The 21,473-nt window shown below is 42.9% G+C and overlaps 2 protein-coding genes across 2 annotated transcripts; one reads left to right on the top strand and one right to left on the bottom strand.

The window, feature by feature from the left end:
- Positions 1-193: 193 nt before the first annotated feature.
- bud31 (BUD31 spliceosome associated protein) lies at positions 194-3,580 on the top strand. The gene is made up of 4 exons (XM_033644338.2): positions 194-374; positions 2,037-2,159; positions 2,516-2,682; positions 3,037-3,580. Exons 1-4 carry the CDS (start codon positions 281-283, stop codon positions 3,085-3,087), a joined length of 435 nt encoding a protein of 144 aa, XP_033500229.1. The 5' UTR covers positions 194-280; the 3' UTR covers positions 3,088-3,580.
- A 2,011-nt stretch (positions 3,581-5,591) lies between these two features.
- On the bottom strand, positions 5,592-20,627 carry smcr8a (Smith-Magenis syndrome chromosome region, candidate 8a). The gene is made up of 3 exons (XM_033645259.2): positions 19,450-20,627; positions 16,599-18,356; positions 5,592-11,327 (listed from the first exon to the last, which is right to left on the bottom strand). Exons 1-3 carry the CDS (start codon positions 20,049-20,051, stop codon positions 10,868-10,870), a joined length of 2,820 nt encoding a protein of 939 aa, XP_033501150.2. The 5' UTR covers positions 20,052-20,627; the 3' UTR covers positions 5,592-10,867.
- Between the last annotated feature and the right edge of the window lie 846 nt (positions 20,628-21,473).

The following is a 21,473-nucleotide window of genomic DNA, read 5'->3' as shown; positions in this document are numbered from 1 at the left end:
ATAGAAAGATATCTGCGTTGATTTAAAGTCAGCAAACGTCTTTTTACAGACCTAAATAAATGTTAATATAAACACTAATGGTGTGTTAGTGAGATATAACATTTATGAAGTTAATAAACGCCGAAAAACGGGATATGTATTTTCGGCGTCGTGACGTCATTCGGGAGGGTAAAACGGGAAATGGACCCCTCGCGTGACGTCAAATAGTAGCGCCTGAGACGAGATCGCAATATCAACACATCGAGAGCTTTTGTTCTATATTTGTACAAAACAGAGCAAAATGCCCAAAGTAAAGAGGAGTCGGAAGCCGCCTCCAGACGGCTGGGAGCTTATTGAGCCCACTTTGGACGAGCTGGATCAGAAAATGAGAGAAGGTAAGCCGGTAGAAGATGATTATACCGCTGCTGCTCAAAACACTCGGCCCCACAATGCGCAGTGTGTGGTGGAGAATAAATATCGACCTTCATTTTACATTTATTTAAATGTCGAGCGATCCCTATTTTTATTTAGTTTACAACCAAGGGCGTTTCTAGGTTTTGGGGAACCGGGGGCTTAGCCCTGGCCTCTGCAGGGGGCACGGGGGGATCCTACCCAGGAAATGTTTTGGATGAACAAGCTCTATTTTGATGGTGTTTTTTAATGCTCTCTGGCATCTTATTTAACCCTCAAAGCTTTTTGTTACTTCCTCGATTAATTAAGAGATGTGATGTTCAAAAATATTAGTAGTATAATATTAGTATTTAGAGAATAATAATTTAATGTGGAAAATTTTGAGGTACTTGTACTTGAGTATTTCGTTTTTATGCTAATTTATACTTCTTCCCCTCTACATCTTAGAGGGAAACATTATACTTTTTACTCCACTACATTTATTAGTCTGCTTAAGTTGAGCTAAATGAGCTCTGGGGCGCCCAGTACCTCAGTGGGTAGAGTGGGCACCCCACATACCTTGTCGCAGCAGCCACGGGTTTAATACCAGCCCATGGCCCATTTCTGCGTGTACTCCTAGCTTTCTCCCCCTTTCACACTTCAGTCTGTTCTGTCATTTAAGGCAAAAAAGCCCCAAAAATAATCTTAAATGAAGAAATCCACCTTTAACAGCTCCAACATTTAAGTGATTACTGGTGTGCACTCTCTTGCGCCTACACAATCACACAAAAATGCGCTGTTTGAATTAAACAGAGAACCCAAAACTTTTAAAACAATAACATATTGTTTTTGATAGATTGAATACATGAATGGAGTGATACTTTATTAGATCCAGGGCTTTTTTTAAATTATTTAATAAGGCCTATTCTTATAGCCTTTAGATTAATAGGTCCAGGGCTGGAGCATCAGATGCCAAGGCCTAAAAACACCACTGTTTACAACTGAATAATGCTTTGGTGGTGCTGGTTAAACAAGATTCAGCTGACATTTTGGAAATGTATACACTAGTTGTTTAACTGGAGCGTAGGAACTATGTATTAATCAGTCAAAAGGCTAGGTAACGTTACTGATGAAGTAGCTGTAGTTAAGCCAGATGCAAGTGTTGAATATTTCTGTAATTTAATGTGATTTTTGTTGTCTGTAATTCAATCTAATGTCAAATGTCCAAAACAATGTGATCATATAGTGTCCTCAGTCCATTAATTTGGGCTCTACCACTTCTGGTGGTGGGAGCACCATCGAAATTTTGAATAGGAATAAATGTATGAATTTTGACAATGGGTAAAGTTCCCCTTTTAAGACAGAAGTCAGCTTCCGATTTCGTGGCACCAGCTTGGGTAAGTCCAGGAAAAGTGTCCCTAAATACAAAGATGGGTCTCTTCAGAAATGGTTTTCCCACTTTAGTGTGGAATAACTTGACTAATCTGCACAGAGCGCTGACATCACCCCTATCCAATACCTTTGGGAAAGTATTTTCATGGGGGTGCAGCAGATTAATGCTTTGCATCAGATGCAACATCACTGTCCTTGGCACACAAGCAGGTGCACCATTGATTTTAATTTCCACATCCCAAAGCTAACTTTCCTGTTTTTCCTCTGTGTCCCAGCTGAAACAGAGCCTCACGAGGGGAAACGAAAGGTGGAGTCCCTTTGGCCAATTTTCAGGCTGCATCATCAGCGGAGTCGATACATCTATGACCTCTTCTACAAAAGGAAAGCTATCAGCAGAGGTACACAGTTTCACTCACACCGGTTGGACTACTTCATGTCTAATGTTTCACATTTCCTCTTCATTTTTCCTTTCCTGACTACTTAAGCATTTGATTTACACCTTCAGCATGACATAGTTGTTACCTGTATAAAGGTTGTGTTTGAATAACTTTTTATGTGTACATAATATGTTTCTAATGACCAAGATTTTCTGCAAATACCTGTCACACTTCCTCAAGTAACAATTGCTCAGTAATTCAACATTTCCAGAGACTCACTTTAGTTAAGTGTCCAGTGCCTTTGCCCCCCTTGCAAGTATGTTTCTCTGTGCACTAGATGCCAAATCAGTGTTGTATTCCTGTGTGTTTCCTGACAGAGCTGTATGAGTACTGTATAAAGGAAGGCTATGCAGACAAGAACCTGATTGCCAAGTGGAAGAAGCAGGGCTACGAGAACCTGTGCTGTCTGCGTTGCATCCAAACACGAGACACCAACTTTGGAACCAACTGCATCTGCAGAGTCCCCAAGAGCAAGCTGGAAGTTGTAAGTAGCTAGTGATTCTCACGAAGGTTGTCCATTTTAATTATTTTGAAAAAATAAGCCCAGTGAGAGCTTGTATAAAATACGTTAAAGGCTTCAGTTGCCCCCTGAGTGAGATAAACTAACAACAACACTGCAACACCACACCAGAGAGTATCTCGGATGCTTTGATTGGATGAGTGGGGTCAGATGGCTCGCCAGTCACTGTGTCAGCACTGAAATTTGATTCTTCCTAAAGAAAAGAATGACAGTTATCCAGTTACTTTCCTAAACAGTGACGTTATATCGCATAAAATGTCTTGTTCATTCCCCGAGTTTCCTTGTGGTCTAAATCCTGCTGTTTTTTCTTCTCTGCAGGGAAGGATCATTGAATGCACCCACTGTGGATGCAGAGGATGTTCTGGCTAAGTGCAGTTTTTGGACATCCATTTTATTTTCCATTGGGCATCAGGGCTCACCCAGCCTCCATCTGTGCATTCTCAAAGCCCCGAAGCAACATCGCCTTTATTTCAGTCGCCTGCATCAGAAACTGATAACTTCACCATCATCTTCAGTTGTGCCCTTAAGGGGTTAGCATTTGACTCTTCTACTTGTGAACACAGCGGAGCAAAGGTGAAGACACCTAGAGGGGCCATATTGTACTACTTAAATTTTTTTCTGAATTTTTTTTGTACCTAACTAAAGCCCTCGACTTGAGGTCAGCTGTTTCTGCATCAGGCCTGTCATTCCAGCTAAGTCATACCCACTGTGAAGGTCATGTTAAGTTCTGATGTGTTTCATTTACAAAGGGCTGGGAGGGAAGTTTTGTTTTGTTTTGTTTTGAAATGTCATTATTTTAAACCTTAAAACTTTTTCTTCATTGTTCTTGTAGTGTAATTTTAAATAAAACGATTCTGATTTACCTCCTGTCTTACATTTGTATTTCATGATGCAGACCATGAGGTGTAAGATCCAATTTAGACTCAAGTACCATTGTTCTTCATCTCTAAACATACTTCTTCTTATGAATGGGGGGAAAGCCCATTATTGACTGTAGAGTTTAACTGTTATCTACATTTCTTGAAGTAGCATAAATCACTGGGAGGTTGGACAGTGTCTTCTAACAGGACTGAGCATTGTATGGATATTATATCAATATCGATATAAGACAAGATATCTTTTTAATGCTACATTACAGTTAAGTTATAGCTGTTCTATTATTTGCCTTGACCAACTTACCCATCTTACTGATGTTTATTTATCAAAAATCTAATTGTGTAAATATTTTGTGGAAGCATCAATAGTCAACTCACTACAAATAAATAAGTACAAATCCCATTGAATTTCAGGATAAAACAAGGTCAGTGTTCTCAAAAGTAAATGTTCATGTCCCCTTTTCCTAGAAATAGTTTACCATTGAAGTCTAAAGAGGAAATAGACAAGTTTTTTTTGTTTCAACTTGTAGTTATGAAGTAAATGGTGATTGCACAATGACTGTTAGATTGGTTCCTTATAAGCAAGGGTGTAACTTTTGTTTGAGAAGTGAGGGGGACACGATAAAATGGGCTGTCTGTAGTCCTCTTAGAAAAGAAAAATCCCATTTCCTACATTTCTTCATGCACTTAGAGACAACAGTAACCAAAACAAACTCAAGGAAATATTGAAGTTGGTCATCATACTAAATTCTGCTACATATGCTAAATACAATACTTCTCTGTGACATTTCCTGGAGCATGTCAGAGCAAAATCAGCAGCTCAATTCACATTCTCAGCCAGAATCTGATGGCTGGCCAATCAGTCGCTTATTAAACACGATTTTTGTGCTTAAAAACTGTTAATAAAAGCTGGGGAACACAAACAGGATATTGAAAAGACATGTCCATGTGTTCCCAATTGAAATCAGTCCTCAGTCTTTAGCCTCGCTTTCACTGTGCAATTCTGTCTGCCACCAAATACGATTCTCCAGGAAAATGAAGGCTCAATTTACCGCAAAAAGGAAGCATGTCAACAAACCAAGACAGGAACTGGTAGCTATCAGTAGCTATCACCAGTTACCAAAGAGTATCAGTGTAAGTTATTTGCAGTTACTATACCCCAGTAGCAGAAATGACAGATGGTAGAACAACCAAAGTAACTGTGGAAACTACTTGGCAAAAGAAAAAGAGGCCCATTGCAAGGCTCTGAGGAAAACAGGAAGCAATTGGTTGTCTTTGTGACAGCAATGCCAACAATTGTACCACTTGGAAATGATAGGGGGAGGAAAGGTTGAACAGTCTGTTTCCACATTAAGAAACAGTCGCTCTCGGTGACCATGTCCATGTGTTTTGTCTTATCATATAGAGACAATATGGCTCACATCACAAAGCAGAGTCTTATTCAGTACATTTATGATTTATCATCATCAATGTAGCTACAACCAACAGCCAAAATGGCTAAGGACAAAAATAAGTATAAAGGTAGTAATAGTATAGGATGAGTCCTCCCAGTGGGGATTTGCAGATATAGCATTTGTGGTAGTTTGTTGTCTCATTTGAAGCAGACATTGCAATGATCTTTACCCCTGACTAAATGTTAATGTCACTGTGCAACTGTAAATACACACAGCCGAGGCCAGCTGTGTGTGAGCTCTCCTGCTGTGCAGCCCTGTTAGATAATGAAGCTGCAAAAGAATCTCCTCCCATAAAGTAATGAGATCCACACACAGCCGCCCACTCACTCTGCCCCTGCAGAACAATCTTACTGTAAAGAGCGAGCAGTATTATTCTTCTTATATCATTCATTTACTGCTCCTTGCTTCTTGAGAGCACCACCTTGCCTTCCACTGCTCCAGCAGGGCAATTAGTTGTTTTCACAGATGAGCATTTATAATTCATGACACCTCAAACACTCGCACATCCGTCATCGCTAAAGCAAGTCACACAGACACGAGCCTGTTGGAGTGTTCAACGTTTAATGATGATCTGTAGGATGCATTGGTTTGTTCTTCCAGTATCTTACAGTGAGATTCACCGTGATCACCAAACTCACTGTGTCACCCAGGCATCCAGGCAAAAATGAAAATGGATTCAAATAATTTAATGGAGAAAACGAATATCATCAACATTTACATAAAAGCCTCAAGACATTCACAACGTGCTTTATTAAAATCACTGGCAGCAACGCCGTCTCACGGGGCCGAAGTGAGCACGACATCCCCTCTTGATGAGATACAAAAGGTGGACATGATATGGCAACATAAGGACACTGAGTGACGACATGTTAAGCACACTGTGGTATGGCTTATTCGGATTACATTCACCTTTTTGCATTAGAGGGACGAAACCTAAAAAGAGGAGTGAGTGTAACTTCTTAGCAGTAACATTAAAGAAAACACCACGTGGCCAAAAAAAATAAAGAAACAGTAAGCATTCAACTGAAGTAATACATTAGGTGGAATTAAAAATGTGAGATTGCTGTTAGTTAAAAGCATGTACCTTGAAGGAAAACTTTATCCCCCAAATGATAATTTGTATATCAGTTATGTACCACCTGTTATGTTGACTATTCCTCGCATGCCTCCACAGTAAACGAAGAATCCAAAAACAGAGAAAATTATTGGTGAATTTAAGTCATAGAGGTTTAAGAAGTACTGAGCATACGCCTGGATCATAGGCTGTATAAAATAATAGACGTAGCTGCCATGATGTCACCAATTGGTTTGTGGACTCCAGTTTTAAAGCCTCGAGGTTGCCATTTTGTCTGTCTCCATCTTGGATTTTTGGAGAAATAAGTGACTATATTTGGATGAGAGGGGGGAGATAGCTCGCTAACTGGTAGCTTGGTTAGCATGGTGCATTCACAGCTATAATTTGCTTTGATAGTGCTAATGCTAATTTTCACTAGCGAAATATATGCTTAACGTCATTAAAATGAACTTGAGGGAAAAACTGAACATCTTGTCATACAACCAAATGCAAAACAAGACTTTTCAGTTAACTGTAACATTTCCATTCATGACAATTGTGAATTTTTAAACTCACCCATTTTGAATATTATTAAGGCTATTAAGTGTTTTCAGATAGCTAACTAACTGCTAGCTTGGTTAGCACGGTGCATTAATAGCCATAGTTCACTGTGATAGTGCTAATGCTAATTTTCACTGGCGAAATAAATGCTTAACACCATTAAAACAAAATGTACTTACGGGAAAAACTGAACATCCGACTTCTCAGAGGGTCTTTTAGTCCAACCAAATGTTTAGCATTTGGTTGTGCTACATTACATTTAGGTTTGGCTTTTTAGGCAACCAAAACATTACAATTAACTAAAAAGTCTTGTTTTGGATTTGGTTGTACTGAAAGACCCTCCAGGAAGTCGAATGTTCAGTTTTTCCAGTAAGTATTTTGTTTTGTGTGGTGTTAAGCACATATCTTGCTAGTGAAAATTAGCTTTAGCATTAGCACTATCACAGTTAACTATGGCTATAAATGAACCATGCTAACCAAGTGAGTAGTTAGCTAGCTATCTGAAACACACTGAAATAACAAATTTGTTAATTTGGGTTACTCCATGCTACCTAACCAACGTTGCCGTGGTAGTAACATGTCAACGGATGGACCCACCTGTCACTCAAAGCAGCCATGCCCTTAATTATGAGTGACTCTGGGCCCCCTCCTTGCAGTTGTCATGAAGGGGGAAATTAGCTATAGCGACCAAACTTTTTTTTTTTTTTGTACCATGCTATCAACATGTTTATTTCTGCTGTAAAGTTGGGCTTTTTAACATGAGGGTCTGAGGGGACTGACTTGCTTTAAGAGCTAGCCTCAAGTGGCCATTAGAGGAACTGCAGTTTCTGGCACTTCTGCGTTTGCTTCATTTTCCAGCCCCTGAGGTTGCTGCTTAGACTGGATTAAGATTATACTGCATGAGCTGTGTGAGAGTATGTAAACAGATGTTTTGAAATAGTTTTGCTGTCAAGAACGTGGACCCCTATGACTTCAATTCGTCAAGAATTTTCTCAGTTTTTGGATTCTTTGTTCATCGTGACCACATGCAAGAAAAACAAAGATTTCGTTACAAATTCAGCTTAACACAGGGTGAGTAACTGATATACAAATGTTCATTTGGGGTAGAAGTTTTCCTTTAAAATCAATATGAGTCTTGTTCGTAGCAGCAAGGACAGCAGCCATGATCCCACATTCTTTGACCTTTCACATTAAAACGCTGACCATGTAGTCACAAGTACACGTACCATTCTAGATACAGAATTACAGCTCCATCACTGACACCACAGAATTAGGAACAGTAAAATCTAAAATACTATCAAAGACGCCTCTTCAGTATTGTTGCACTGGCCGCTATGATAAAAAAAAAAAAAAAAAAAAAACTCCTTATACTTGTGAAATTCTTCAGCATCCTCCGAAAAGAAAATCTCAGCATGATGGTCATGATCCAAATTGTGTCCCAAAGCAATAAATATAGAACAGTTGAGTTTTGTTCACACATCCAACAAGGGTTGTTGAGAAGAAAATAAATAATAGGCAACTGTCCTAATTCAAGTGTTAGAGCTTTGCTTGTGATGGCACGGAAATAATTTTGCTCCCATAATAAAATCTTTACAAACACAACATCACCGTCTCAGCAACATCTTCTTAAACTGTTCAGCATCGTCTCCCAAGTCAGTTCATCCAAATACAACGAAACAGAAATATTATCAATATGGTGAATCACCCTGGCACAAGACAGTCTCATGCTGACACCACAACACTCTCACACAACTTTAAGACAACAGTGAAATTCAATACATTTAGGTTAAGTAGCGTTAAAATGTTCCTGACCATGTGAGTAATATCCATGAAAATGCTGGCCAGCACTTAGCTAATAGCGACAGATTTTGGCTGCAGCTGCCCAGCATGGGTGAGTATGTGTTGTGATGACGTTATTTCTGCACATGCAAATATCTCACGTGTGGGCCGACTGGATCTAATTCACATAGCAAATACACTTCCTCATGCATCACAGCCTGGAAGCTGGGAATGTTTACTCCATGCTCTCAAAAAGTCAAATTTACTCAGCTAAAATCCAACATTGTGTCTCTACTTGGAACAAAATCGACATTAATGCAGGAATGTGAGTTAAAATTGATTCAAGAAAGAAATATTTAAAGGATAGGCTTCAGAAAGGTTTTGGCCTTTGGAAGGTATGTAGTAGTTTTTAAAGAAAGAGGCGTGTCACAAAACCAGCTGCAACAAGCCGCCTACTGAGGTTTTATGGACAGTTTCAGAGACGTGTGTTCTCCTCAGGCAGAAAATGTCAGCATATGTGATGTTTGTTACAGTAATCCTGAAAAACATGTTTACATATAGCTGAGATGATGTCATAGCTGAGAAACTGCTCACTGATTGGTGGGTGTTGGTGGACTTAGCTGAGGTCAGACCAGCAATTATGACACTCAGACAGCCATGTTGGATTGAGTTTTGTTACACAATGTATGTGTGTGTGTGTGTGTGTGTGTTAGGAGGGATGGGGAGACTGACCTTAAAAGAAATAATTTGGATTTTTTTTAAGTGGGGTTGTGTGAGGTAGTACTGTATTACCTACAGTAGATGGCAACTGGCGTGACCCTAGTTTGAAGTGCTGGAGCACTGACCACTGACAGATGAAGTGAATAACATTGATCATCTTGTTACAATGCAATGTTCTACTGGGAAACCTTTGGTCCTAGCATTCATGTGGATGCTATTTGATACACACCATCCACTCAAACGCCACCACAGACCAAGTACACCCCTTTATGGCAATGGCCCCCACAGCTGGACAATGCACCACAGCACACTGCAAAAACTGCTCAGGAATGGCCCAAGGAATGTGACAAAGAGCTCAAGGCGTCAACCTGGCCTCCAAGCTCCCCAGATCCCAAACTGATTGGCATGGATACAGGACCTCTAGGGGTTGTTCTGTGGTATCTGGCACCAAGGCGCTTGCAGTGTATCCTTTGAGTCCTATGGGTTGCAAGGTGGGGTACCAGCACGTCCCACGGATGCTTGATCAGATCGGTATCTGGCTAATTTGGAGGCCAGGTTGACGTCTTGAGCTCTTTGTTACATTCCTCAGCCCAAATGCTGAACAGTTTTGGCAGTGTGACGTACACTGTCCTGCTGGGGGGCCTGCTGTTGCCGTGAATGGGCATACTTGGTCTGCAGTGGTGTTTGAGAGGGTGGAGCGTGTCAGGTGACATCTACATGGATGTCAGGGCCAAAGGTTTCCTAGCAGAACGTTGTACTGTAAAAAGTGAACCTGTTTGTGATTTTAATGTTGTGGCTGATTGGTGTATGTACAGCTGTGGGCAGGGTTTTGATATAATAAACATTGCTGTTAAACAGCAATTTCTGACAAGGAACTGAGGCCATTATTTCTGCTCTCTTCAAAGCCACCAGACCCCTTTGACAAAACCAGTGATTTTACTTCAGAGCACAGGAGTTGCTGGTCTACTGCTGCCTCGATCAGTTACTTTGTTTGTGTTATTGTGTGACTTTGGTGTTTTAAAGGGTTAGTTCGGATTATCCAAAGTCGCAAAATAACACAAACAAAGTAACTGATTGAAGCAGCAGTAAAGCAGTTACTCCTGTGTTCTGCAACCTAAAGTTACTGTATTTTTCAATGGAGTTTGGTGGCTTTGAATAGAGCAAATAGAGAAAATTATTAAATATAATGTACATTTAAAGTGATACATATTTCTTTTAGGTGGCTAAAATACGTTCTGCTGACTGCCATCTACTGTCGGTGATAACATGACTATGGATAAGTACCTCTTACAACCCTACTTTAAAAAATCTGAACTATCCCTTTCAACAAGCCTTTGTAGGTAACATTTTTTTCAGTGGAGGTGAAAAACACACAAATGACTAAAAGGAAAATGCGCAGAGCTGACCTTCATCTGCTCTGTTATGTGTGTTTGTGAGGGTCAACGTGTGAACCAAACACAGGCAAAGTGAACCCACTCACTGACATTCACAACTCACTCTGTCTCCTGTTTCCTGCGCACAGAGGAAAGGGAGAGACCAGAGAAATAGACAGCAAGGCAGAGAGAGATTACACGGATAAAACAATAACCAGTGCAGAGTTTGTCCTGAAACTAAAATAGCCGTAGACCTTTATAAGATCACCTTTAAAAACCAAAGGGTCAAAGATGATTTCTGCTAAAACGTGTGTGGGAATCCTCGCCCCAGTATCAGATTTTATATAAAACGCTGGTGGTGTAATTAAAACTAAAACAAGGTGCTGCTGCACTGCTCCCGGTGTCGGGCTGTAGGTACTGCTGAGTGATGAGCTGGCTGAGGTAGAGCAGTATTTGGCTGTCCTCCTCTCCCAGCCCCAGCTGCTCCTGCAGGAAGCAGCGGCGTCGGCCCTCCACGACCTCGGGCCCCTCCGTGGGGCTGACCGGCAGGTGGAGGTGGTGGGTGAAGGTAAACAGGAAGGCCCTGGCTGCCATGTGACAGAGGGTGCTCTGTAAGTGAAGGAAGTAGGTGGAGCCACGGCGGATGTAAGTGCGGTGGTCGGCTATGTTGGCGAGGAGTTGGCCGCGATACGGCGGACAGCGCAAGGTCTTCTGGTCAGCATCCAGGATAGAGATGTAGCGACTGTAGCGGGACAGCGAGTAAAGCATACTGGAGCCCACAGGGGAGGCTACTCTGTGGGGGACACACAGACATACACTGGTGTTCATTACTTTGCAAATGCAAGCTTATACAGCACACACAAATACAGTATAATTGTTAATATGTACAGGAAGTTATTCTTCATGTTTGTGATAAAATTAATATATATTTTTAACGAGGATTATCACACTCAGCGCTACTAGGTTTACACATTCAAAAGCACCCATATGCAGTACACACTTATCAATCAATCAATCAATTTTATTTATAAAGCCCAATATCACAAATCACAATTTGCCTCACAGGGCTTTATCGCATATGACATCCCTCTGTCCTTTGGACCCTCACAGCGGATAAGGAAAAACTCCCCAAAAAAACCCCTTTAACGGGGACAAAAAAAAAAAAAAAAGCCAAATCAGCCAAAACATTAAAAGCACTGGCAGGTGAAGTGTATAACTTTGATCATTTTGTTACAATACAACCCTCTACTGGGAAACCTTTGGTCCTGGCTTTCATGTGGATGCCACTTGACACATTCCACCCACCCAAACAGACAAAGAACAGCCTTTTGCAACAGGAAACTAAAGCCGTTATCTGTGCTCTCTTCAAAGCCACCAGACTCCATCGAAAAATACAGTAATTTTACCTTGCAGAACACACGAGTAACAGCTCTAATGCTGCTTTGATTGGTTAGTTTTTTTGTGTTATCGTGTGAATTTAATAATCCAAACTAACCTTTTAAAAAAGTCACATAATAACACAAACAAAATAACTGATCGAGGCAGCAAGAGACTAGTGTCTCCTGTGTTCAGTGAGGTAAAATCACAGGTTTTGTCAAAGAGCATGGTGGCTTTGAAGAGAGCATAAATAACAGCTTCAGTTCCCCATCAGATATTGCTCTACTGAGAAACCTTTGGTCCTGGTATTCATGTGGATGCCACTTGATATGTTCCACTCATGTTCCGCTCTTGCACCCAAGAGCGCCCCCTCATGGCAACGACTCTCCCAAATGGCAGTGGCCCCCCCAGCAGGCCAGTCCACCAAGCCACGCCGCAAAAACTGCTCAGGTATGGCCTGACAACTGTAACAAAGGGCTCAAGGCATTGACCTGGCCTCCATGGGACGTGCCGGTACCCACAGGATTCGGAAGATCAGCTGCCAGCACCCTGGTGCCAGACACCACAGGACACCCCCAGAGGCCCTGTGTTCATGCCTCAACAGGTCAGAGCCAAATCTGATCCTGGGAGGCCCCACTGTGTATAAGGGGTATCTCTGGGGTGCTGGTACGTCCCATGGATGTTCGAACAGATTGGGATATGGGAAATCTGGAGGCCAGGTTGATGCCTTGAGCTATTTGCCACATTCCTTGGGCCTTTCCTGGGTAGTTTTTATGGTGTCACAAGATGCACTGTCCAGCTGGGGGGACCACTGCCATGAGGGAGTGTCACTGCCATGAGGGGGTGTACTTGACCTGCAAGAGCGTTTGGATGGTTGGAGCACATCAAGTGGCATCCACATGAAAGCCAGGACCAAAGGTTTCCCAGTGGAACATTGCATTGTGACAAAATGATCAATGATATTTACTTAACCAGCCAGTGGTTTTAATGTTTTGGCTGATCAGTATATACAGTGGTGTGAAAAAGTGTTTGCCCCCTTCCTGATTTCTTACTTTTTTGCACACTTAAATGTTTCAGATCATCAAACAAATTTAAACATTAGTCAAAGATAACACAAGTAAACACAAAATGCAGTTTTTAAATGAAGGGTTTTATTAATGAGGAAGAAAAAAATCCAAAGCTACATGGCCCTGTGTGAAAAAGTGTTTGCCCCCCAGCTCCTGTTAAAACATAACTGTGGTTGATCACACCTGAGTTCAATTTCTGTAGCCACACCCAGGCCTGATTACTGCACACCTGTTCCCAATCTAGAAATCACTTAAATAGGACCTACCTGACAAAGTGAAGTAGACCAAAAGATCCTCAAAAGCTACAGATATCATGCCGAGATCCAAAGAAATTCAGGAACAAATGAGAAAAAAAGTAATTGAAATCTATCAGTCTGGAAAAGGTTATAAAGCCATTTCTAAAGCTTTGGGACTCCAGCGAACCACAGTGAGAGCCATTATCCACAAATGGCGAAAACATGGAACAGTGGTGAACTTTCCCAGGAGTGGCCGGCTGACCAAAATTACCCCAAAAGCGCAGCGACAACTCATCCAAGAGGTGACAAAAGACCCCACAACAACATCTAAAGAACTGCAGGCATCACTTGCCTCAGTTAAGGTCAGTGTTCATGACTCCACCATAAGAAAGAGACTGGGCAAAAATGGCCTGCATGGCAGAGTTCCAAGACGAAAACCACTGCTAAGCAAAAAGAACATTAAGGCTCGTCTCATTTTTGCCAGAAAACATCTTGATGATCCCTAAGACTTTTGGGAAAATATTCTGTGGACTGACGAGACAAAAGTTGAACTTTTTGGAAGGTCTGTGTTCCATTACATCTGGCGTAAAAGTAACACCGCATTTCAGAAAAAGAACATCATACCAACAGTAAAATATGGTGGTGGCAGTGTGATGGTCTGGGGCTGTTTTGCTGCTTCAGGACCTGGAAGACTTGCTGTGATAAATGGAAGCATGAATTCTGCTGTCTACCAAAAAATCCTGAAGGAGAATGTCCGGCCATCTGTTCGTGACCTCAAGCTGAAGCGAACTTGGGTTCTACAGCAGGACAATGATCCAAAACACACCAGCAAGTCCACCTCTGAATGGCTGAAGAAAAACAAAATGAAGACTTTGGAGTGGCCTAGTCAAAGTCCTGACCTGAATCCTATTGAGATGCTGTGGCATGACCTTAAAAAGGCGGTTCATGCTCGAAAACCCTCCAATGTGGCTGAATTACAACAATTCTGCAAAGATGAGTAGGCCAAAATTCCTCCACAGCGTTGTAAAAGACTCATTGCAAGTTATCGCGAACACTTGATTGCAGTAGTTGCTGCTAAGGGTGGCCCAACCAGTTATTAGGTTTAGGGGGCAAACACTTTTTCACACAGGGCCATGTAGCTTTGGATTTTTTTCTTCCTCATTAATAAAACCCTTCATTTAAAAACTGTATTTTGTGTTTACTTGTGTTATCTTTGACTAATATTTAAATTTGTTTGATGATCTGAAACATTTAAGTGCGGAAAACATCCAAAAAAGTAAGAAATCATTTTGGCATTCAGCCAAAATGAGTTAGAAAATATTAACAAAATCCAACATCATGCATCCCCACTTTTGTGTCTAGAAGTCTGTACAGCAATTTAAATAAAAATGCTGGCTTTGACCTTTTTGTAGTTATTGTACGACAACTAATTTGCGAATACATACACAGATATGTCTGCACAAATGCTTTACATTAATAAACAGCGGTGTTAAGATGATGAAAATCCAGTTTAATGTGTGTAACAGCAGTGTCACGATTCAGTAAATGTTTTATACGCCTACGTCCATCTACTAAATCAGTATTATAAATACACCCAGAGGTGCCTTGATCAGATGTAAAGTCCACATCAGGAAAGATTAGCCCCTGGCAATCGAGTGGTTAGCTCAGTCTGTGGACTGTTAAGCAAATAGTCCCATTAGCATTCGTGTCAAGAGATTTAGCTTTCTGAGTGAAAAGCGAGAAGAGGTTGTTGAATGAGCTGGTGATGCTGCATCACTCCCTTTTATGAGTATGTTCCTCCTCTTGATGCAGTCATCACGACTGCCAGTCTATAGGGCTGCCGTAATGGTATTGAGCCTCTGAAGAATATGCATAGGGGCGTACCCCATAGTGAGATACCTCACTCTTGTTATCAAAGAACCGGGGTTACCTTTGTAACCTAAATATGTGTCCCCACAAATGCTTTACGTTAATAAGGCAGAGGTGTAAAGATGAAGAAAATCCAGTTTAATATGTGTAACAGTGGTGTCACGATTCAGTAAAAGTGGTAATCACCTACAGTATGATAAATACACCCAGATCAGACGTAAAGTCCACGTCACACCCTCCGCTCCTGACTCTCTCAGCGCCTCCAACTGTCTCAACAAAGAAATTAGTCAATGAAGCTATGGCCTCCTCTCTCAATGTAAAATGATGAATACTTTGAGGCCCATTCTGGCGTAACAAAGGTGAGTCAAATAAGTTCAAGGAAAAACGGAGGCTGTAGGTTTAATAGGTGAATAGTTGGTTGTGTGAGTCATTCATTACTGAGTCAGACCAGATGAGTAACAGGATTGTAATTTGTGATACAAACTATAAAGAAGAATAAACCATAATGTTCAAACTTTACATTGATGGAGAATCTCAGTTTCTCAAGCACAAAGAACAGTGTTTTAGTAAACGTAACATCATGCGTCACCATCATTTGTATCAGAGTGTCAGTTAAAGCTGGAATAGGCAGAAATCCAGATGAAAATCTACCCTCTTCCTGCAGTTCTCCTCTCTCTGTCCTAAGTCCCTCCCACCAGATGATCACAGGCATATGCACGCGCTTCATACAGTAACCCAGTGTTTCCCATACATAATTTATTTAATCTTATTTCCTTGTATGGTTACACACAGTGCATTTACTCAGCCTCTCCTTGCCTCGCTGTCTCTGTCTCTCTGTTTATCAGACCACAAATGGGACAAGAATTATCAAGCTAACATAAGTCGGCCCTCCGCCTTGCTCCTCGCCCCTGCTGACTGTTTCTCCAGGAGGTGAGCTGGCAGCAGCTCAGGAGACAGATTGGTCGGCGGCTTTAGCGGCTCAAATTCAACCAACGCACACACCCCAGCGGCGGTTGTCACAGCAGGCTTGTTGGCCAGAGGCAGCATCAGGTCCAACCTATTAGTTGATCTGGCAGAGAGTCTGGGCTGTCTGTTAACCGCGAGCTGGGGTTTCCGCTGGCTGGATTTGGGTTGCTGTGGCAGCTGACTAAGGGTCTGTCGGCGAAGCTGCTGCCCGCTCTTCTTCTGGTTGTTGCCAGTGCTGGAATAGCAACCTCCTCTGCAGGATTCTCTGACACTGAATCAGGCTTTCACCAAAGGGATGTGCACATTCATCTGCATTCGTGGAAAAGCCAACAGAAATGCCCTCCCTCTAAAAATGACCTGTGATTAGCCAGAGTCTCTCTCGTCACGGCCAGAAACAGAGCTAATAGGAGGTGCTGAAGTCTATTGTTCTCACTCCACTTTTATCACAATATACTCAAAGTTTACAATGGGATAATTGCGCAATGAAGCCGAAATTTAACTGCCTACCCAACTTTAAATGCTTTAAATATAAATGCAAATTGGAAATACCTTTGCAATCCAATGAGTTTCCACCTCTGCAGGTCAGTAAGGGTGAAGGAGCAGGACAGCCAGGCTTGAACCCTCTCACCACACTTCCCAGGACCAGGCACGAAGAGGGCCAGAGCAGCAACCAGTCTGCGGACTCTCCCCTCATCTGCCCCGAGCACCACCAGGGTCCTGCCGCTCAGCAGACACCACAGAGCTTGCATCGCAAAGGGGTACTGTCGCACAAACCTCAAGGCTCCTTGTCCAGCCTTCTTCCTCTGACGCAGGGTCACCACTCCCCCATAGCCAAGAGGAGAAGCAGCCCGATCAGACCCTGTAGAAGCACTCATGGTGCAGTCTGACCCATCCTCCACTGAGGTACGGGAAACCGCATCTCCAAGGGGCCCGACAGGCAGCTCGAGCCCAGCTGCAGGGCTGTCTGAGCAGGGAGAACCCACCGCGTAGTCATCCTGTAGTGGAAGGAGGGCCTGGGGCTCCTGGTTGACCACCAGGGTTTCACAGGGCTGCGGCTGGGGGCTTTGGCCAAGACGAGACACCGCCTCCGGGGCAGAAGCCTCATAAAGGAAACCCTCTTGGGCCATACAGCATGCTGTATCTAAAGGAACCAACAAGTCAGACTCCTCCTCACAAGCCCCGTCAGTAACTCCATCACACTCGTCCTCCCTGCTAGCCTCCAGCTCAGACACCACCTCCAGCAAAGACACAGGTGTCTCGTCTCCGTCATCATCCCCAGCAGTGGTCTCCATCTCCTCACTGCTGCTCTCCCTCTCCAGGTCAGTGTTATGATCAGGGTCAGGGGTCAAGTCAGAATCAGGATCAGGAGCTTCTGACTTCATACTTGATAGATTCTGTTGGATCTCGGCAAGACCCACCCCGCTCTTATCGCTGCTGAAGCTTCCTTTGGTCTCCTCAGAGCTCTCCTGGGTCTCCAGAGTCTGGTCTGAGGGGGAGGACTCCAGATTGTCTGCAATCCCGAGCTCACGCTCTTGAGTACGGTTGAGAGGGTCTGGAGGCTCCAGGACATGTAGCTCTAGAGGTTCTGGTCCCAGCACAATAGGAGGTGGATTTAAGAGTGTAAAATTATCTACAGCATGGTTCACAGCACAGAATGGTCTCAGTGTTCCCCCTACGTCCTCCTCATCATCACCGAGGTCCTCCTCAAACAGGAAGTTGGTAACTCTCTGTTTCCTGCACAGTGCCCTCTCCAGGCGGCGTGTGTGCAGATAACACAGGTCTCCCCGAAAACTCCTCTCAGTCTCCTTCAGGAGCTCAACAGTGGCCTCGTAGAACGTATCGTCACACAGCTCTTGCAGCGTCTTCAGGCGCTTGTCAAAACACTTCGCGGACTTGGCTTTGATCAGCTGTGGCGTGTAGGAGGGCCTGCGTTTATTGACTTCATCTTCATCCTCGTCCACTTCTTGTTCACCTCCTTCATCATCAACTGGACCCTGCCCTTCCTCCCCCTTCTCCTCTTTGTCAGTGTATTTGAAGGGGTTGGCAAGCTTGGCGTATTTCTCTAACAGCTGCTCGCACTCGCTCAAGCACTCAGTGACACACTTCTGACAGGTGACAGCATGAGGATCGCGGCGCGGGCGGTGATGGTAGGAGCTGATCTGTCTCAGCAGGTCTCTGTGTTCGTAGATGCTCTTCTCCACGTTCGCAAGCTCGTTGGCTTTCTCGACAGCATGAGCAGAGTACATGCACTGAGGACTCGCCTCTCTCTGCAGGCCCTCCTCCTTCTGCAGCACAGAGTGAGTGTACCTGAGTGGAAGAAGACAGAGCTACTGGTTCAGGTGTTCATACAAGGAAATACAGTTTGAGAAAATTGTACTTTTTCCTCAAGAGGAGCATCAGCGTAAAGAGAAATCACAAGAAACACTGAAAACCTGCAGCAGATGATATTATGAACTATAAGATTTACAGAGGTATGGACTCGAGTCACAAATTTGATGACTTTAGACTCAATAAAATCAAAGAAGACTTGCAACTTGACTTGAACTTTAACACCAGTGACTCATGACTTCACTTGAACTTGAGCCTTTTGACTTGAAAATACTTTATACCTTCCCCCAAGTTCAAAGATCCTGAATTCACCAACATTAACACTATTCAGCTCCAGCGAAGTTGACCCTCAATATGCACGAGAAAACCATTAAGGACTAACATAATGTTACTGAGTGACAGTTGAAAATATGAGACCAAATATAATTTCTTCTGCATACGAAAACTAGGAGGTCATCAAAAAAGACTTGCAGTATGCAAATTGGAAGGGTCAAAACTTACAGCCAGAGACAACTTCCAAAAAACTTGTTTCAGCAAATAAATACACATTTTAAAAAGCACTGATGATTTCTGTAAATTTAATATAGAAAATATATATATACACGACTTTTTAACTCTATTGTTAAAAAGCAGCAAGATGGTGCAGTGGTAAGCATTGTTGCATTTACACGTTCTCCCTGTGTCACTGTGGGTTTTCTCAGGGTATTCCGGCTTCCTCCCACAGTCCAAAGACATGCAGGTTAACTTGTGACTCTACACTGACTTATTTAAGACTCAAAACTCTAAGTTTAAGACTCGGTACTTGACTTAAGACTTGTCAGTCTTGACCTTGGACTTCACTTGAGACTTGTCAGTCATGAATCGGGATTTGAGTGCTAAGAGTTGAAACTTACTTATGACTTACAAAATAATGATGTGGTCCCACTCCTGAAGCTCAGGGTTGGGGTTCATTAGCCAGTCATGTTTTTGGCTATGCTAGCAACAGATGGCAACGTGATCCCACCATGCTGTTACCATTTTTTTTCAGTTTGTTAGCAGTTATAAGGTTATAAGGTTATATTGAAGTACTTACTCCAGGTCTTGGAGCTTCCTCTGGAGTTCCTTGGCAAACGCTCTCCTGTTCCCGGCTTTCAGACACTCAGAGGCCTGTGAGAAGCGCAGGGACAGCTCCTGAAACTGCAGCATGATCTTCCTTTCGTCTGCTGAGACGTAGGCCATACAGAATGGTCGAACAAAGCCCCTCGCCTCCAGGTCGTAAAGCGTGAGGTGATGGACGTAGGCGAACGCCCCTTCCTTTGAGTCACCCAGCACCACCCTTGAGTCCTCCACAAAGCTGAGCCTTGGGTAGCCACTCCCAGGCGGGTGTCCCACAAAGGAGGCTTGGTAGTCCACTGACATGATGCGCAGGGAGAAGTAGTTGAGATCAAAGGTGCCACAGACTTTGGGGTCGTCGGGGATGGTGAGGAGCGGCTGAGGGCCCACCTGCTCAGAGAACTCAGAGATGAGGATGAAGTCTTTGGTGAACTTGGCGTAAGAGGTTTTAGCCCAGGGGTTGGAGTCAGCAAGCGGATGGAGAGGGACAGAGAACTCCTCAGGCAGAGCCCAGGGGTCGGGAGTTGTCTGCCCATACTCATCCTCTTTAGTGAATGCCACCACGTCAGGTGAGCCTATCATAGTGGTGTTGTTGAGCAAGGCATGAGAGACACAATACACAGCGCAGCACAGTTACCAGTCATAAACCAGCAGTCAGAGCACAACGGTGGAGGGTAGCCAGTATGATCATTCTGCTGCACATTTGTTAGTGAGGTTAGAAGAGCGGGAGAGGGCCCCACACAAAAATCACGCTGATTATATAATTTTTAAAAGGGGGTCCAAGAGCAGGGTGGGCCCAAAATCTAGCTTCGCCCCTGCTGAAGAGAGCCCACAGAACAAGAGTCTTGATATTTGTCAGATAAAATAAAAGCAAACACCTTCACGGAAATACAAATCACTGCCTCTGTTAACAAAAGCAATTATCCTGCGCCAATCAGAGTCCGGGCAGACATCAGACCATTCATGCTATGCAAGGAGAAAAAACATTCAGCAGCATCAGTGGAGCGCTCCTCTCCTTCTCCCCTTCATCTCTCCTCGCCTCCTCTTCATCACGTTACCGTGTTCTGGGCTGTAAAACGGGACGCTGGTGCGACAGTGACACCTTTAACAGACAGGAGCGCTACATGTAATTTTCACATCCAGAGACAGACGCCATGTTTACCCAGCTGGTTGTAGTCTCGTCAGGTGACCAATCCACCTCCCCATCTGGAGAAATTCCACCTAAAACAGAAATTTAACATGCAATTTATGATGACTAAGTAGGCTGCTTGATATGATTATCAAAAAAAGATTCCTCTGCCGAAGTTTAAATTATATTATTGGGCAGCGAATATATACATATAGCGACATGCATACTGGTGCATGGTGGTGTGTGGAGAGTGTGGGTACATACATTTTGGATTGTGATCTTGTAGGATGCAGACAAGGTTAGGTTGCATGTTGATCTTGAGTATTACCAGCTGAGTTTTAGTTTTTATTTTATTAATATTTATTTATCTAGTTATTTTAAATTAGTTGCATACCTACTTTGGGATGATTAACCAGGGCCCTGGGGGTCCTCAAAAAGCCTGACATGAAAAGTTTGGTTTTGTTTGCAGTTTCTTATTTGTAAATAATGATTTCCATGATTAAAGAAAAACTGGCTGAATAAATTAGTATGAAGACTAACCTTTTTACAATAAAAATAGTGGTCCAGTGATTGACTGCTTTTGCTGCTGGAGCACCAATGTGGACTGTCGTCTTTCTCCAGAAAAGGTTAAAATTGGTTTCCAAAAAAGAAAAGAAAGAAAGGAAAAGTAAACTGACTGCAAATAAATAATATAAAGGTGCATTAGAAATACCTGGCAAATACCTGGAAGGGCAGGAGGCCCACAGAGACTGCTTATGCATAGCACCCAGAATTTGGTGCCACGACCCTGCTTATATCCTTGTTATTAGTTCAATATTTTTTTTTAGATAATTGAAGACATGCTTTGAAACTGACGTTTGAGAGGTATTTGCAAA

The sequence above is a fragment of the Epinephelus lanceolatus genome, chromosome 18 (genome assembly GCF_041903045.1).
Source record: "Epinephelus lanceolatus isolate andai-2023 chromosome 18, ASM4190304v1, whole genome shotgun sequence".
In the NCBI taxonomy this organism is placed as follows: Eukaryota; Metazoa; Chordata; class Actinopteri; order Perciformes; family Serranidae; genus Epinephelus; species Epinephelus lanceolatus.
The sequence above is the reverse complement of the archived record's forward strand: the minus strand, read 5'-3'. Positions and strand labels throughout refer to the sequence as shown.

What these genes read in the sequence shown, in the direction of transcription:
- bud31 (XM_033644338.2), top strand. Translation starts at nt 281, where the DNA reads ATGCCCAAAGTAAAGAGGAGTCGGAAGCCGCCTCCAGACGGCTGGGAG. An exon ending in GGATCAGAAAATGAGAGAAG is followed by an intron (nt 375 to 2,036) that starts GTAAGCCGGTAG and finishes TCTGTGTCCCAG; the next exon opens with CTGAAACAGAGCCTCACGAG. An exon ending in CCAAGAGCAAGCTGGAAGTT is followed by an intron (nt 2,683 to 3,036) that starts GTAAGTAGCTAG and finishes TCTTCTCTGCAG; the next exon opens with GGAAGGATCATTGAATGCAC.
- smcr8a (XM_033645259.2), bottom strand. Translation starts at nt 20,051, where the DNA reads ATGATAGGCTCACCTGACGTGGTGGCATTCACTAAAGAGGATGAGTAT. An exon ending in AGGAAGCTCCAAGACCTGGA is followed by an intron (nt 18,357 to 19,449) that starts GTAAGTACTTCA and finishes TCTTCCACTCAG; the next exon opens with GTACACTCACTCTGTGCTGC. An exon ending in AAACTCATTGGATTGCAAAG is followed by an intron (nt 11,328 to 16,598) that starts GTATTTCCAATT and finishes TGTCCCCCACAG; the next exon opens with AGTAGCCTCCCCTGTGGGCT.